Source organism: Varanus komodoensis, unplaced genomic scaffold (assembly GCF_004798865.1).
Source record: "Varanus komodoensis strain SLA01 unplaced genomic scaffold, ASM479886v1 scaffold23, whole genome shotgun sequence".
Classification (NCBI taxonomy): Eukaryota; Metazoa; Chordata; class Lepidosauria; order Squamata; family Varanidae; genus Varanus; species Varanus komodoensis.
In genome coordinates this window covers 1,771,625-1,788,867 of record NW_025335627.1, presented here as the reverse complement: position 1 = coordinate 1,788,867, position 17,243 = coordinate 1,771,625, and the positions used below count along the sequence as shown (strand labels likewise).

General features: G+C 44.5%; 1 protein-coding gene across 3 annotated transcripts in view; it reads left to right on the top strand.

The window, feature by feature from the left end:
* SH3BP4 (SH3 domain binding protein 4) overlaps positions 1–17,243 on the top strand; it is a 46,010-nt gene that overhangs the window by 14,532 nt on the left and 14,235 nt on the right. For 2 of the 3 annotated variants that reach the window (XM_044431816.1, XM_044431815.1), the window contains exon 2: positions 12,516–12,777. In XM_044431816.1, coding sequence (XP_044287751.1) covers positions 12,660–12,777 — 118 coding nt within the window. In that variant the 5' untranslated portion in view covers positions 12,516–12,659. Of the gene's footprint in view, positions 1–10,201; positions 12,778–17,243 lie in introns of those variants that run through there. The other variant, XM_044431817.1, reaches the window with a different exon arrangement.

Sequence of the window (17,243 nt, the reverse complement as noted above, 5' to 3'; positions counted from 1 at the left end):
ACTTAAGAAAGTAAAGGGTTGATTCTACGTACATAGATTTGCAAAGGAACTATGGGATTAAGGTCTTTTTCTCAATTCTGTATGCTTATTTTATAACATGAAATGCTTCGATAACAGAACATGCTTATAAGTACCCAGGCAGCACTTGGGGGCAGCTGTTAGTTGCTTTCTGCCCTGCTGGGGCCACCACTGTGAAGCCCTGATAAGACTCTATGGAGTGTGGCTGCCCCCTGTGGTGCTGTGCCCGTCACACAGCCAGAGTCCTGCCCAGGGGTCGAGCTTGCGCCTTCCACTTGGCCTCCCTGTGGCAAACTGCTCCCCCCCCACCTGACTTGGAAGCGATGCTGTTGGCACGGCCTTTGCCCCGGCTCATCTGGCTCTGGGGCCACGTAGCAGCTGCGGCCGCAGAGCAGGAGCAGTGGAGCCACACGCTGCTTTGCTGCCTACCCACCGTGTGCCTGAACATCGCTTGGGGGCATCACGGGCAGAGTCGCCTTTAAGCCACCTGGGTGACAGCAGTCTGGCTTAGCACACCATCAAACCCACCCAGCATCTTGTTTTGGCTAGCGACTTTTCAGTGTATCGAGTTTTTGTTTCTGCCAGTTGGTTCCTTATACCCAGTTAACTCTATTGTGTGCTTTGCTCCTCAGGACATTTGCACTGGAGCGTTGCTCCGCGCATGACTGTCATTCATCAAGCAGTGCTCTTAGCAACCTTACAATAGCTCTTTGTCCGTGGAACCAGCTGTAAAGCTGAGCAGAGTTTGATTGCATAATAGTCAATATTATCAGATCACTGGCTCAGCAAAGCGAGTGAAAGAGCATCCAGGAGACTGTTATGATGCCCTGGTGCCTGGGCAGTGCACCTTGGTGATTCTAAAACGACCACCGCCTCAGGATGCCGAGTGGCTCCCATGCAGAAGTGCCATCATCCACTTCTGTGAGGATACTGGAAGGAGGAGGGGGGGAAGGCAGAGGGAGGAGGAAAGAGAAGTGATCAGAACAGAGGCAAATGGTGCAACTGAAGGGGGAAATGGTATGGTATGGTTCAGGAACCAGAAGGAGCACAAAGCATGTGGGGAGGGGGAGGGGTGCCTGGGTGGAAGGGACACATAAAGTGAAGGGGCACATGGGTAAAAGTCAGCTCTCGTTAACCCCAACCTTGAAATTGCATACTTTTTAATGCAGGGCCCCTACCCAATCACCATCAAATGGAAGATCATGCCAGTGTCCAAGAACCGAATCATAAAAAAGTATTGTGATATCTAGTACAAGTGCATTCCTTGGGCTGGTTCACATGACATGACAGCCCATCATGTTGTGCTGGCTTCCCTTCTGGTTATGCGAGCCTCATATCAGTGGGCCCTTCATATCTTTTGAACCCGGGCATCAGAGTTTGTGTGTGCATTAAGCAACTCTCATTTGACCCTACAACAAGCTGGGCTCAGCTGACGTGACAGCCCCAGAGTGGGGCCCCCGATATGCAAAAGGAATACTGCCATTCATTATGGATTGAAAAACCCACAGTGAAATAATCCACAGCATACGAACCAGGCCAATTACCGTTCCAGCTGCCACGTGAGAACCTTTTCTTGGGGAAAAGTGGGTAGTGGTTTTTTTCCAGAAATGCAGGGCAGATAATAAATGAATGGCAATTAGCAGATGCTGGTGTTGGACTGCCTTGTGGCCAGGTCACTGGTCCATCTAATAAACAAGTGCTTTGACAGTAGCTTTCTGGCAGAAGTCTTTCTAAGGTCACCTTAGATTCTTCCCTCACAGGATGGAAAGCTTTGAACGGGGAACCTTGTGCATGCAAAGCTTTGCCTGGGGTAGGGCAATTGTTCGTGACTCTCCTGGTGATCCAGGTTGTGATACTCTGGCGCGGTCATTGTGCTTTCCATCCTCAGTGAAACAGGGGAGTGTGGATACTCTCGATGGGTTGCAGTTGTGTGCATCTAGTTTGTGGTGGCCTCAGTTAGAGCTGCAGGAGGGTCAACTCTGAAGAGTTCAGCGTTATTTTTGATGGAAGGGGGAGAAATATAAGAAGAAAGTAAGTGGTCAAGTGACCTTGATGCTTTATGAATGCAAACATAAATAGCAGTTCACCAACACTTACCATGTTTTAAGTTTATGTGCATTGATGTAAAGGTTTGGTACTTAGATTTTTGTTCTGATATGTTATTGCTTGATTGTCTTATGTAAAAATAATCTTACTTAAGGTAACAATTTATTTGAGTGGTTTCTCCAGTCCTCTCATTGAATCCATTTGTTTCAAAGTGGAAGGCTTTAAAATCTGTAGGGTGTCGCAGACACTGTAAACTTACAGAGTAATATGTGGGTCTTTTGGACAATTCATGAACAAGAGAGGTGGTCCAGACAAGGTTCCTATGACTCTGCCCAGAGAAGCTAAAAATTTTGCTCCAGATTCCAAGCCTTCCAGAATGCAGGGCAAACAACCCATTGTTTTTAATCTCAGATTCCAACCAAAAGCCCTTGTTTCCCTTTAACTAGCAACATATTAACCATTACCTAGAAAACTGAATTTAATGAGAGCCCTACACTGCTAGTATGATGTGGATAATGCAGGATAAGCATATGTGATAGCCATGGACATGTATGTAAAGTTAGTCCATTGATTTTATTGCAAGGTAGCAGTCGGCCATTACTGTGTGTGTGTTGGGGCGGGGGGGGGGGGGGGGGGGTGTGGGGTGGGGGGGGGGGGGGGGGGGGGGGGGAGGTGTGCTTCTCCATTGTTTGTATCCAAACTGCCCGTTTTGTTTCATTAAAAACAAACAGGTTCTTCATATAGTGACCTAGCACGTTAGGGTTAAGATTCAAGCTTCAACTTTTTGTCGAAGCATCTGTTTTGTTTGCAGAGGTTTCTTTTAGTGCGTTTGTTTTAATACTGGACCAATATCGTGCACGTGCTCATACCCAGCCACATGTGGTCCATTGTAGTGTGACTCATATTCCTGCCATGTCAGTGAGCACTCAGCCGAGGTCTAAGATGTGAACCCAGCCGGACCTCAGATTTGCTGTATTTTGGGGATGACCTGTTGGGCATCAAAAAGCCAGATTTGCTCATATTCTGCTTGTAGAGGCCTTAACAAAAAGCAAAATAAAAAGTTGCCTTTACATTGAGAAGACTGCCATCTGCTTTTTTCTGCTGCTAGTTCAAATGGAGAATGCTATTATTCAGGCAAAAGGTGGGGCTATAAAGGATGAGCCCCTCCCCCAGGTTTCCCCAGCTCTCCTTGTGTTAGTGAAAGAAAGCCAAGGTGGAATCCAGTGAGATCCACTGAGCAGATGGAGAGCGCACACTGAAAGAATGGGAAGAAGTGTGATTTTTCAATTATTTCTTCTTTGCTTGCAAATCCCGATTGCCTGCTTGAGGGAGTCAGGAAGCCCCGGAACAGATTTGTGGACTGCAGGGGAAATCATGGAAAGCTTTGTACCTCTCAAGTCCACTTATGGAAGCCTTCAGCATAGTAGAGAGAAAATGAGTGGAGTCCAGTTTTCCTGTGTTTGAATTCACATGTTGATGGTATTGAGATTCATCCAGTCTATCCCTGGCAACTTCCTTGCATTCTACAGTTAGGCTGTTTCTGGAAGATAACTGCTTGAATTCCCCCTTCAGCTCTGAGATGCAAAATGTATTAAAACAGCTCTGTGTAAAGCTGTCCTTCTGCCAATGGCACTCACTGCCAGTGGATCAGGGGTGCCTCCCTGTGCATCCTCAGCCCACCCCAGATCTGCTCCTGGGGAAAGGGAAGGAAGCTCGTGCTTGTGAATGGAGGCCTGCAGGTGCAGCGTGGGATTTGGCCCAGGGGCCAGTGTCACCCTGTGCCTCCGCTGCTTGCGCTGTGTCGGCAGGTCCCACCGGCAGGGCCTGGGAAGGCTCCTGCTTCCTCAGGCAACTCCAGGAATGAACTGACGCACTCCTTCCCAGAACAGGACAGGTCAGTGAACTCTGCCAGCCTGTTTTGCTCTGGAAATGTATTTCAGCAAGTTCCTGGGGGTTCCTGGCAGTGCTCCCTTCCGTTGTGGCAGCAGTGGGTCTCACTAGCACATAGGCAAGATTGGATAGAACCTTTTATCTTTAAGGTGACACATCTTTGTCAGGTCTTTTGGAGAGACCCAACTATCCTTCTCCTCCTCCTCTGTACCACTCTGTAGGCAAAGCTCTCTGGACAATTGACAAAAGAGTAAAGTCTTTACAAATGAAATATATTATTTATATACAAAACAGTCAAAATACTCAGTGGTAACAACCCAGAATCAGTTAAAAATGAGCATGGTTACCCCTCTGGAAATGATTCCATATCCCAAATCTTCAATCATAGTTTGAAAGCTCCTGAATACTTAATCTCTCAAACATTGGCTTTCTAAGGCTTGTGCATGTCTGTCAGGACGGCATTGCCTTTTTCTAGCTGAACCTCTTCATCAAGATCAGCAGCAGGAATATTCAGAGCAAGGTTAAACTCATGTATACAAGACTGCAGTTTGGTTTCAGCCTGTGAATTGCTGTTTTTTGGATGTGGTAGCACCTTCTAAATCACACTGCTCTAATTTAGTTGCTTTAATTCTTATTCTGATATTTCAGCTTGTAACAATTTGATCAAGTAGAATTGGTTTATTTCCAGGAAAATGGAACTTCTGCTTGTTCATATTACTTTCTGGTGAAAGAGGCATTAAAAATCTGCTTCAAGGCTATGAAATGTATTGCGTTAGTGCAGGGTAGTCATTCATTTGTTACCATTCTATGGATTTAATGCCTACATTTTATTTTCTGTTCTGACATGGTACAGTTTTCAAAAGAAGGGTTGCTGTAGCCCATGCCTGTACTTTTTTGAGTTATGTAGTTGGGGATTCTAAAATTAAGAGGGAGTCACTCCCTTGTCTTGTGATGGCACACTTGTCATATTTTGCCAACAGTGCCTGAGAGTAAATAATTTTTTCCTGCCAAATTCTTCACCATTGACACTTGCAAAGAAAGTCCACTTCTTTAGACACTTGTCTGAATAACCTATTTTCTTAAAGAAAATCTGCTGGCTTAAATGGATCAGCAGGAGCAACATAATACAGAAATGTGGTCAAGTGATACATCTCTTCAGAAAATCGTCAGAGGTTCTATTTGCTGGTTTGCTGTGGCTGCAGGACCAGCACTAGCCTTTATATATTTCTGTTTCATCCCAGCAGATGGTAGGCACAACCCTTAACCTACACAACACCTGCTATAGCTTAACCAATTGCAATCTATTTCCTCCTACAGTCTCTTTTAAAAGCAGATCTCATGGCTCTGACACCAAGGTGGTCTCTCTCACGTACCCCTCCCTTTGCCTAAGTTGACCCTGATGACAAGTTCCAGAGAATGCAAAAGCTTGTTCATGATTTGGTGATATCTTGGCTGGGCCTAATGGACCTGAGCCCTCTGCGATGCACACCTTAACATGGTGAGGGGGTTTGAGAACGTCAAAAAATCTGAGAGCAATGCCACCAGGAGACCAGACAGTCTCACTGGCTGGTTTCCTAGCAGGGTTACCCAGGCAGAACGGTCAAAGCAGAGACACCAGCTAAGATGAAATGCAAAAGTAGGAAACAAAGCAGAACCCAATGTTGTAGGACCATTTGCCCTAGAGGTGAGAAGCCAGCGGGAGAATGTGGCACAGAATTTCGTGAAGCCTGTTCATTTGCAAACAGGCACTTCAAACAACCTCTCAGATGAGTGTATACATGGACTTCACCAGAAATCAAACAGCTTATGTAATTGGAAACAGAAGGTGGAGAAGATGTGTTCTTGCTGCTAAAGAAGACCAGGAGCAGATGGCAGTAATGACCATCAGATCTTAATTTCAGAAATCAGAGTAAAGCTGAAAAAGACAGCTGACAGAAATATAGAGCCAAAATACAGCTTCAGTAACATCCCTGAGGGATGTAAAGTCCACATAAAGCACATATTTACATTCCTCGACTTAACTGAGCATGGCCCAGAATAACTGGGTCTGACTGAAAACAGAGACATTTTTAGAGAAGAATGCTAAAAGAAAATTATTGTCGCAAAAAGAAAGAAAAAGACTTCAGTTGGTATGCAGAACGTTCTGGACTAGAATCAGAAGAAAGAGTGAAAATTGGTGGAAGATACATCAATAATTTGTGCAGATGACACCATATGGTGACTTATTTTACTTGTATTTGGATGTATTATATTTTAATTTTATGTTGTGAGCTGCCCCGAGGCTTCGGCGAATGGGGCGGCATAGAAATGTTTTAAATAAATAAATAAATAAAATAAAATACTGCTGGCAGAAAGAAGCAGTGCCTTGAAATAACTCCTGATGAAAGTGAAGAAAGCACAAAAGCAGGTCTGCAGCTTAATATTAAGAAAACGAATGTCATGTGCACAGAAGAATTACCAGACTTTACTGTTGAAGAAATTGAAATTGTGCAAGAGTTCACACTGGCTCAGAGCAAGACTGCAGCCAAGAAATTTGAAGAGGGTTGAGACTTGGAAGGGCAGCAATGAAGGGATGAGAAAAGTTCCTCAAGTGTAAGATCGTTTCACTGGAGACCAAGGCCAAGATCATCCACACTGCTGTATTCCCAATTGCAATGTATGGAGGTGAATGCTTGACAGTGAAGAAAGCTGACATGAAGAAAATTGATGCATTTGTAACAAGGTGCTGGAGGAGAGCTTTGAGAATGCTGTGGACCGGCAGAAAGATACACCAGTGGGTCCCAGGTCAAATCAAACCAGCACTTTCCGTAGAAACAGAAATGACAAAACTGAGGCTGTCATACTCCAGACACATCATGAAATGACAAGACTTCCAGGAGAGTCTAGGGAAGGTCAGATGCAGAAGAAGAAAAGTAAGACCAGTTATGAGATGGATTGACTCCTTAAAGGAAACATAGAAATCCAGAAACAGAGCGAGGCAGAAGGGGCCTTCCGAACATCTAGTCTGACCCCCGGCTCCAGCTGGCTCTGCTCATGACATGCCTACCATGAAACCTTAGCTCTGAATTTAGAAGCGCTATGCCGGACTGTCATAGACAGTACATTTTGGAGGATTCTCATTCATGGGGGAGCCATAAGTTGGAGATGACTTGATGGCTCATAATAGCAACAACAGCTCTGACTGTAGCATGGTCACTTTAAGTCACTTTATTAGAAGATCATTAATGTCGGTGTGGGAAAAGTTAAAGCTAAAATTGTATAACAAACTACCAAGATGGCTTTCACCTATGGAAGCTTTTGGGTATCCAAATGCATTGAACTTTGAAGGGATTATAAGATATGATGATATTTTGGATAAGGAGGCCTGAAACTAGATCAAGAAACACAAGAACAGGGATTTAATATCTCTTGGTGGCATAAGGTGCAGATGCAATCGAGATATGCTAAAGATTGTAAAGCATGGGGGTTTTATAAGGACTTAACAGAGTTTGATCAAGCGATGCTCAAATCAGATGAGAAAATGATTTAAAAAAATTATGATTTCCTACTTGACAGGAAAATGGAAGAGGAACAGGTTAAGGAAACTGATAACATGGGCGCAAAATTTTGGGTATAATATTGAATTAGAAAAGTGGCAAAAGCTGTGGGAGAGAAATATTAAGGTAACATTAGCAACTTCGTATAAAGAAAACTTATATAAAATGTTTTATAGATGGTATCTGTCACCAAATCGATTAGCTAAGATGTTTCCAAATATGGCAAATGGATGTTGGAAATGTAAACATAAAGTGGGTACTTTTTACCATATGTGGTGGACCTGTGACAATGTGAAAAAGTATTGGATTAAAATATATAAATGACTTGGGGAAATGCTACAAAAACCCTTAGCTTTTAAACCGGAAGTTTTCTTATTAGGCATTATACTGGAAGATATTAGCAAACAAGAAATGTATTTGACATTACATGTAATCACAGCAGCAAGGATTGCACTTGCTCAACTCTGGAAAAGTGAGGAATTACCCACTGATGAACTGATTCTAAAAAAGATTCTGGACTGTGCAGAAATGGATAGATTGACCTTATCACTGAAGGGGAAAGAAGATACTGACTTCTGTCAAACTTGGAATTTTTTTATTATTGGCTGGAGAAACGGGACTTGGCTTAGATTTAAAGATGTTTTTAAGTTATTAAGAATGGATTTGAATATGACTATAGAATGTTAAAAGATATGTAGTAGGGGGCTGACCCAGTACGTCTGATGTATTTGATGATTGATGTCTTTAGTATTAGTTTAAAATCTTAATAAAATCTTTAAAAAAAAAAACCCCAAAAACAGCTCTGACTGTAGATTTGGGTACTTTTTTAATGGGCCAACACAGGTCCCTCCCTTTTTGTGTGCCACATTAGTATGGCTCATTGGGCTTAAGACTGTACTTAAAATCTGTCATTGGATACCTTTACTTGATCCTTTATCAAAATGGATAAAAAGGGTTCTAATGTGGCTGTCAGTCATCTCAACAAGACAGGGTTGTTTGGGGCCAGGAAGCCTATTGCAGTGTGTGTTTTCCTTTCCCGATATTGCATATTAATCCATCTCTCTTCCTCTTTCTCATACAGAAAATTGTTCCAAAGTTGAGCCACTGAATTGAAGATGGGAACTATTTTCAGATTACTGTGGTCCCTGACCATTCAGCACTACAGATAATCTGCTGTGGTTTAATGGCTTATATGCTGTGAACCAGAAAGTCCCTGCTCAGATCTTGGCTCAAGCCATACACTTAGTATGTAGCCTTAGAGAAACCATTGCTCATTATTTAGCCACAGTCCTTGATTAGTAAAATGGGCTAAAATTGACCTGTATTTGGCCTCTGCAAGGATTACTGAGAGAACATATACAGAATACTTGGAAGGCTTTTAAAAGTGATATAAATGCTTATTTTTACTCGGTGAAATGGGGAAATACAGTCAAAATTCTTGAAAAGCATCATAGTAAAGAGCAACATTAGTTTTATAGGTTTTATTCATCAACCATTTGGAAGTAGAAAACCAGAAATGGCTAGAATGGGCAGGCTGTTTAGGTAGACAATCCAGAGGGACAGAAAGCTGATGTGAGTTCCTAAAGTAACAGTACAGTCCAAAGGGGGGGGGGGACGGGGGACAGAGAATGTATGGCAAAATAACTGTCAGATGCCAAGTCCTGCTGGGGGCAGGGGGCTGCAGGAGGGAACTTGGCCATGCCAGCTTCAAGGTTCTGGGGTTGGTAATGAGGCAGCATGGAGTTGCAAGCAGGAGCCTAGCTTACACTCTTTCTCTCCTTGTCTGGCAATGCCATAAGGAGCAACCAGGAAACGTTTACTTCCATTTTATATTAACGACAGCTTGTCATTTCACCTGACTCCAAACAAACTGTAATTTTAAGTGTGCTTACTACAAATGAGCCAGGTTTAGATGCTAATTTATGAAGCTGGCATTCTCCCTCACTAACCATAGCAAAAATTAACCACAGTTTATGGTTCTGATGACACATGAGACTGCTGTTAATCTAAAAGAAGAAGTTTCTGCAGTTCTGCCAACATGCTTGAGGAAGAGATGGGAGGAAGCCGCATGCAAAATCATTGTTATGACACCGGACCATGGTTTAGCGTTATGTCTTAACCAGTTCATTTGTGCTGATAAACTGGCTCCCTGTTCACAAGCACCCTGCTCGTGCACATGCATCGAGTGATTCACAACCCAAGTCATACTTTGTGGTTCTAGTTATACAACAGCCTGCTTCTGGCTTAGAGCTGTATCTGTGCTTCCCACTACATCTGCTCAGCACCCCAGTCTGTCAATTCAGACATTGCACTAAAAGCACTTTCAACATAATTTAAGGCTTGCAAGCTTGGAAGGCCACTTTGGAGAAATACTTGTACAAAATAAGCCCTCCTCCTCCTAGAACAGGAGAGACTTTCAGGTGTGCTGCAAGATACCAATGAATAAACGCACATTCCATGATACTGACTCAGAAAGGGAAAGTGATTAATGTAATTCAGCAGGTGAAAATGCCAGGAAATATAGGATGGTTACATTTGCCAGCATTTCATTATCACAGTAAGCCAGGAACTGGACTCCTGTTAAGTAATGCAGGCAGAGACTAGCAAAGTAGCTATTCCACAAATGTTGAGCAGGTGGTGGGCAACCAACTTCAGGCACTTTTGGATGGGCCTGATTTTCTGGACCCTCTCAGTCGGGGTTCAGGCCTGGTTTTGCCATGGAAACCGCTTTGGTTGCCCTGTATGATGGTCTGTGTCAGGAGAGGGGCAGGGAGAGTCTGACCTTGTAGATATTCCTGGACCTTTCAGTGGCATCCACCATGGTATCCCTCTGGGGTGGCTAGTTGAGTTGAGAGTAGGGGGCACTGCTTTGCAGAGGTTCTGCTCCTGCATGGACAGCCAGCTCCAGAAGGTGATGCTTGGGGGACACCACCCTGCCCCTTGGATGCTCCAGTGTGGTTTCTCTAAGGGGTTGCTCTGGTTTCTATGCTGTTTAAGATCTACATGAAACCACTTGAGTGGGATCATCTGGCGTTTTGGAGTGCATTGCCATTAGTATGCTGATATCATATAGTACTATTTCTCCTTTTCATCTCCAGGAGGTGACAGTGTGGATGTGCTAAATTTGTGCCTGGCTGCCACAGTGGGCTGGATGAGGATTAAGAAATTGAAGCTCGGTCCAAACAAGGCTGATTTGCTGTTGGTGGATGGTTCTGCATGGGTGGAAGGAAAATAACATGTTCTAGATGGGGTTACACTTTCCTTGGAGGAGTAGATTCATAGCTTGTGGGTGCTCTTGAGCTATCTTTGTCACTTGAGGCCCAGGTAGCTACAGTGACATGGAGTGCCTTCTAACCATCTTCAGCTGGTGGCCAACCTACACCCCTGTATGTTCAGAGGTAGCCTGGTTTTAGCAATCCATGCTCTAGTAATCGTCAAAATAGATTACTGCAAGATACTCAGTGTGGGTCTGCCCTTGAAGATTGTTCAAAAGCCACAGCTTGTGTAAAATGCATCAGCCAGAATGATAAGAGGGACCATATGGTCTGAACTTGTAACACCAATTCCAGCTCACTCAGAAGCGTATACACAGCCCAATTCTGGTTGCCTATATGCTTCTGAACTCAATTCAAGGTTTTAACTTTAAAAGCCTTACATAACTTGGGACCAAAATACCTGATGGAACGTTTCTCCCAACCACAACCTGGACACTGTGATCAAAAACTGGAGCCAGCCTACCTCCAGTAAGGAGGTTTGGCTGATGGCCTTTTCAGTGGTGGCCTCCCAGGTCTGGAAAAAGCTCTGTATGGAGGACTGCCTGGTACCAACTTTAATATTTTTTTACTGTCAGGTTAAGGCTGTCCTCTATCATGAGACATTTAATTAGTCCATTATTTATTAGGGCTTATGTTAACTGCTTAAACAGGTCTTATGATTCAGTTTGTATAAGCTATTGTAGCTTTTTATATTTATTTTAAATTTTGTTTTAACATTTTGAATGGTACCTTTTATGATGCCTTTACTGTAGTCTGTACTTTATATTGTATTTTATGGGTTATTGTGCCCAGAGTTTGGCTATTGGGTGGTAACACAGAAACAGCGCGAGTCAGAAGGGGTCTCCCGGGCCATCTAGTCTGACCCCCGGCACCAACCAGCTCCACTCACAATTAATAATAATAATAATAATAATAATAATAATAATAATCTGAATCCTCCCATTACTCAAAAGTTGTCAAGATGATTTGTGATGGTAATAAAACAGACCTAGGTTTCTTTGTTCAGAGTAACATGTTTTTAGTTGGAAAGGTTTGTACAATTTAATTACAAAATAAAGTTCATAGAATAGTAGAGTTGGAGGGGGCCATGAAGGCCATCAAGTCCAACCCCCTGCTGTTTCAGGACACCCCGTTACACCATCCCACTTGGATGGCTGTCCAGTTTCTTTCTGAATGTCTTTAGCAGGGGTCCTCAAACTTTTTCAGCAGAGGGCCGGTTGAAAGGTGCTGGCAGCTGGCGCAGGCCGGCAAGGTGGGGCTGGCCGTGGGCATGGGCCGTGAGGGGGCAGGGGCACACGGTGCATGCCTGGCAAGGTGGGGGCGGGCTTGCTCGGAGATCGTTTTCTCCGAGCGAGTCCAAAATGATCTCTGTGCAAGCAAGCCCCTGTCTCGCCACACATGTGCACACGTGGCGAGGCAGGCAGCGGCAGATGTGGGCGCGGCAAGTCCGAAACCTCTGAGGTGGGCCAGATAATGGGCATAGCGGGCCGGATCCGGCCTGTGGGCCGTAGCTTGAGGACCCATGGTCTTTAGTGTGGGAGAGCCCACCGCCTCTCTGGGTAGATGATTGCACTGTTGTATCGCTCTGATGGTGAGGAAGCTTTTCCTGATGTCCAGCTTGAATCTGGGTTGTTGCAACTTGAATTGATTATTCCATGTCCTACACTCTGGCATCAGCAAGAAGAGGTCTTTGAGTTGAACATATTTCAAGGAAAATATATATTCTAATTAACTTTTTTTTTCTTTTTAGAGCTTTGTTGAGTTCCAACAATTTAGATGACACTGTAATCACGTTGGTATTGAGACCGTCAGCAGATCAATGGTCGAACATTTGCAGCAAATTCTCTAGAGAAGATGGCCTATTAGGTTTTCAGGGAAGGGCACTGATCTCAAGATGGCAGCCCAGAGGATTCGTGCTGCTAATGCCAGTGGGCTCCCACGGTGCAAGTCTGAGGGGACATTGATTGATTTGAGTGAAGAATTTTCAGAAACCAGCTTGAGTTCTGTGAAAGGTAAGTGTCTTCTTTTAAAGCTGGAGCACCAACAGCATGCAACCAAAACCAGTGCCTACAAGAGAAGTGGGTTCAGTGTGCATATCACAGCAGAGAAGTCTTACTAAACTATGGTTTGCACTATGGTTTCAAGCTCAAAATTTGACCTTGACCTCCCTTTGAGTAACTGGTAAGCCAAAGTTTAGAATTGCTAGTTTGCATTTCTCCTGTCTATTGAGCACTCTAAAATATATGCATTGTAGCAGAGTAAGAGCTGGAACTTCAGTTTGTTCATATGTTTGTGATGACTGAGTGATTGAAATATGGAATATATTTTGTTCCATTCTGCAGTGGATAAGACTCTCAGAGCACCTTGAATAAAGCAGTGTAAATTATTGGCTTTAGCAGTGTCTGAAACCTTAAAAGCAAAGCAGTTAATCAAGTCGCAAAGCAGCATTAAAACTAAGGTCTAAAAGGTTTTTAAAACTTCAGCATACATTAAATGGCCTTGGTAAATACTTAAAATAATTAAAATAAAATTGTACTAAATAAAACTCTTTGGGAAAGCATCTATTTAAACCAAGTGTGATAGTTAGAACGGCCCTGTCCTAGTCCACTGCGTTAGTGGACTGCATTAGTGGACTGCATTAGTGGTGCTGCTGCTGGTGGCTGCCTGTTGTAACATTGGACCAACCCATACTCACAACCCTGGGCGGTGCCTTGCAGCAAGACCTGAACTGAGCCTTCATGTCACAGGTCTCATTTTCAGTGTTAGGAGCACAGACCATTTGAGAATATTGTTACAGAAGGGATTGCACGATGAAAATGCTCTTCTAAGGAAAGATCTAAGAGTATCAACTTTTAAATTAGGGCCAGAAGCATTCAATATTTACTGTGCAGCACTGTAAACACAATATGACTGGTGTCACAAGGCAGGGAAAAGTCCCTAGTTTACCAGATCTTTTCATTAATTCAACTCCACAATGTGCTCAAGATCATTTAACCGTGGTTAGAATGGTGTGTTAATAGCATCAGGGCCCTTCAGAGGCTGCAGTCTGGCAATGAGGAAGGAGCTCTCCAGGTTGCAGCATGGACACTTGCAGAAAGATGCTCCTACAATGCCCTCTTCATCCAATTACCAAATTCAGTATGTTTGAGGCCTGGGGAGTGTGTTGCCTAAGTAGCAGATGATGGGAAGGCTACTCCTGATTAAACTGAAGGGACAGGCCACAGCTCAATGATCAAGCACCTGCTTTGCACACAGGATGCCCCAGGTTGACTCCCTGACATCTCCACTCAAGGCTGGGAAAGACTCCCGTCAGAAGCCCTGTAGAGTCATGGGCAGTTGGCAAAGATGCTCGCAGGCTGCTGAAGTGTGGCCTTTCACCATTTGGAACAGAGAGCTGTTTTTCTTTGCAAAATCTTTAAAAAAAATTTTTTTTTTAAAAAAAGCCCATTTTAGAGTACATCAGACCACAGGTGCTGGTTCAGACCTCAGCGCTCTCTAGGCCTGCCTTCCTCAGTTCAAAGCAAAGCAACACGCGCTATGGGCCATGTATAGCATGCACATTCATTCCCTGTTCCTCTTTAGTGAAAAACAAACTGATTGCAGCTAGGTCACTGCAGTCTTGCAAGTTCATGAGAGATGCAGGTGATGAGCTCTAAGTGTTAGTGATAAGGTTCATGAATTCACTGCATGGCCATATGTATGGGAGCATTAAGACATGCTGCCACTTACGTATAATCTGAAGGAAGTCCAAGAAGGGCTACACCATCTGCTGGGGCTCATGCTTTTAAAGCAGCTGTTTAAGTTAGGCTGGTATTGTCGTTTCCCTAACTGATAAGGCAGGGCTGAAGCATGTGAGAAGCTACCCAGCTCATGGGGTGCCTTGTGTGCAAGGATGCCCCGTGAGATGTGGCTTTAGAGTGAGGAGACATTTTAGCCCAAAGCATTCCGTGCCTGGCAGAAACGTGAGTTCCTTTGGGAAATGGCAGATGCAGCATGTCGTGTTTTGGATCGGTTCCTCTTGGCTTGCCCCAGTGCCCATTTCCTACGGAGGTTCCTCTTGCGTCCAGTCCCTCCTACCACCTCTTTTCATATCCATGGCGGTGCTTTCCTTTGCCTCCCTGCCTTGCAAACTAGAGGTATCGTCAAGGCTTGCACCTCCAAGACCTCCCTTTTGACTGCCATCCACCCCTCCTCAACTCCCTTGCCTTCCAGTAACCTATCCCAGGAGACTTTCCCCAGTCTGGCCTTCAGTTGGCCAACGTTGGCCCTCTTGAAGTCCCAGCTTCTAGTGCTCAACCTTCCACTCACCCCCATTCCCCTGATCTCAAAGCAAAGGATGGAGTGATCACTTGCACCCAGAGCTCTCATAACCTACACCTAATCTACCAGGTCTTTCCTGTTGGTCAAAACAAAGGATATTTCCTCCCCTTATCACCTACTGGACCCTCTGCATGAAAAATCTTTCCTCTATAGCATCTAGAAAGCAATGTTACCCGGCTGTCGCCACTGAGTGAGTCTCCCAACTGATATCTGGGAGGCTGAAATCTCCCATAATTACCGTGTCCCTCCCGCAATATATCCTTTGAATCTAGTCTGTCAGGGCATCATCCAGGGTCTCAAGTTGGCTTGGTGGGCAATAGCATGCCCCAACTGTCAGGTCCCACCCCCCATCAAGACCTTTTAGTTTTCCCCAGTCCCCCTCTACCAGATCCCCATATGCACCACCCGCTATCTCATTACATCCTATCCCTTCCCTGGCATATAACACTTTGCCCCCTCCTCTCTTTCCCTTCCTGTCCTTTCTGAATAGGACATGCCCTCTATGTTTACATTCCAATCCTGCCTTTCATCCCATCATGTTTCCGTGATCCCCACCAGATCATACCCTCACAGGAAAGCCTCAAGCTCTTCCTGCTTGTTTCTCATGCTTCTAGCATTAGTGTGCATGCATCTCAGCTCCCTCCCAGCTATCCTTTTTTAATTTTATGATATTTTATTGTACTTTTTCATCTGTTTTTATGGATTGTGCAAACTGCCCAGAGAGCTTCAGCTGTTGGTGGTATAGAAATGCACCAAACATCCACCCACACATATAGGGTCACAACTGACAAAGCAGCGTATGCTGGTAAAAGCAGAGCTGGCCTGCCAGTGCCACCTGAGCTTCATTAGCTACCTGTGAGCAGAGGAGATCTCCAAAACTACATCCTTGGTAAGCTGAGGGAGTTCATTCCCACCTAGGACCACTTTTCTTACCGACAACATCTCAGCCTTGTCTGGATCAAGTTTCAGCTTGTTGGCTTTCATATTTCCCAAACTCACCTCCAGGCATTGGTCCAAGAGCCCCACCGCTTCCCTGATAGGAGGAGACAGAAATGAAGCGTAGAGCTGAATGCCACCTGAGCATCAGGGGTGCTTATCCCCGGCCCCTGTGTGACTTCCTCAAGAGGCTTCATGTATATACTGGAAAGCTCCGGGAGACTCTTGCAAGGCCCCCCATCAGCCACTTGCCAGGATGTACAGCACTAGCTCCATTTTCATAGCCCTCTGCCTTCCAGTCCCTTGGACATCTGTCTTAAAATCCACATCATCCAGTCCCTTCTTTCAGCAAAATTGGTATGTGCCATGAAAACACCCTTTGAATGTGAGCTTATGTCTGCCCTTTGCCGAGAAGCTAAATTCATCATGTTTGTGGTTAGTTTTCTTCCCTGGCCAGAGAGGGGGTAGTTGATTTGTACATCATATTAATGATGATGGCTAAGTGCTAGGAAGCTCTAAGATCATTGCCTTGAAGAAGAAGATTGAACTAGAAAGGCCCTATTATTCTTTATGGGCCCAAGACTAATATCCTGTCGTCTGTAATATGCTCAGATGGTGATTACCTAGTAACCTAGATTTGTGTGCTTTAAGAGCGCTAAGCTGCTCAGTCTATTAGTTTCTCCTCACTCATTTACATCAGCTCTGCTTTGGCTTCCCTGCTCAGTGTTCTCTTTCTTAAGAATCGATGGAGAGCATTCCTTTATTCCCATTTTTTTACCTCCTTGTCTAAGTTACCTTGAAGCACTTACATTCTTATCATGCAGCACCTTCATCCCATTTTTCATGCATTCTTCTGTAAATATAAAATTCTTCCTTTGCATATTTGGCGCAAGAGTAAACTCCACGTAACATTTTGTAACACTTCATCCTTTTGAGTTCCCCATTGAATATTTGACTCATCTGGAGCTTTTGGTGAGCTTCATGCTAAGCCACAGTGGCTTGGAAACTATATGGCATCGCATGTTATCCAAGCCCTAGCGCACGTCCCACAGGATGACTTTTCTGTGACTACAAAGCCACCCAGCGACACATGACTTGCTGTAGGTCTTGTGGCCGCTCCTGGGTTTGATGCATCGTCTGAGCACAAATGTGGCAGCCTAGGCATAGATCGCCCCCGAGCCAAGAGAGCCGCTTGCCGAGAGTGGCAGAAAGCCTTGCCACA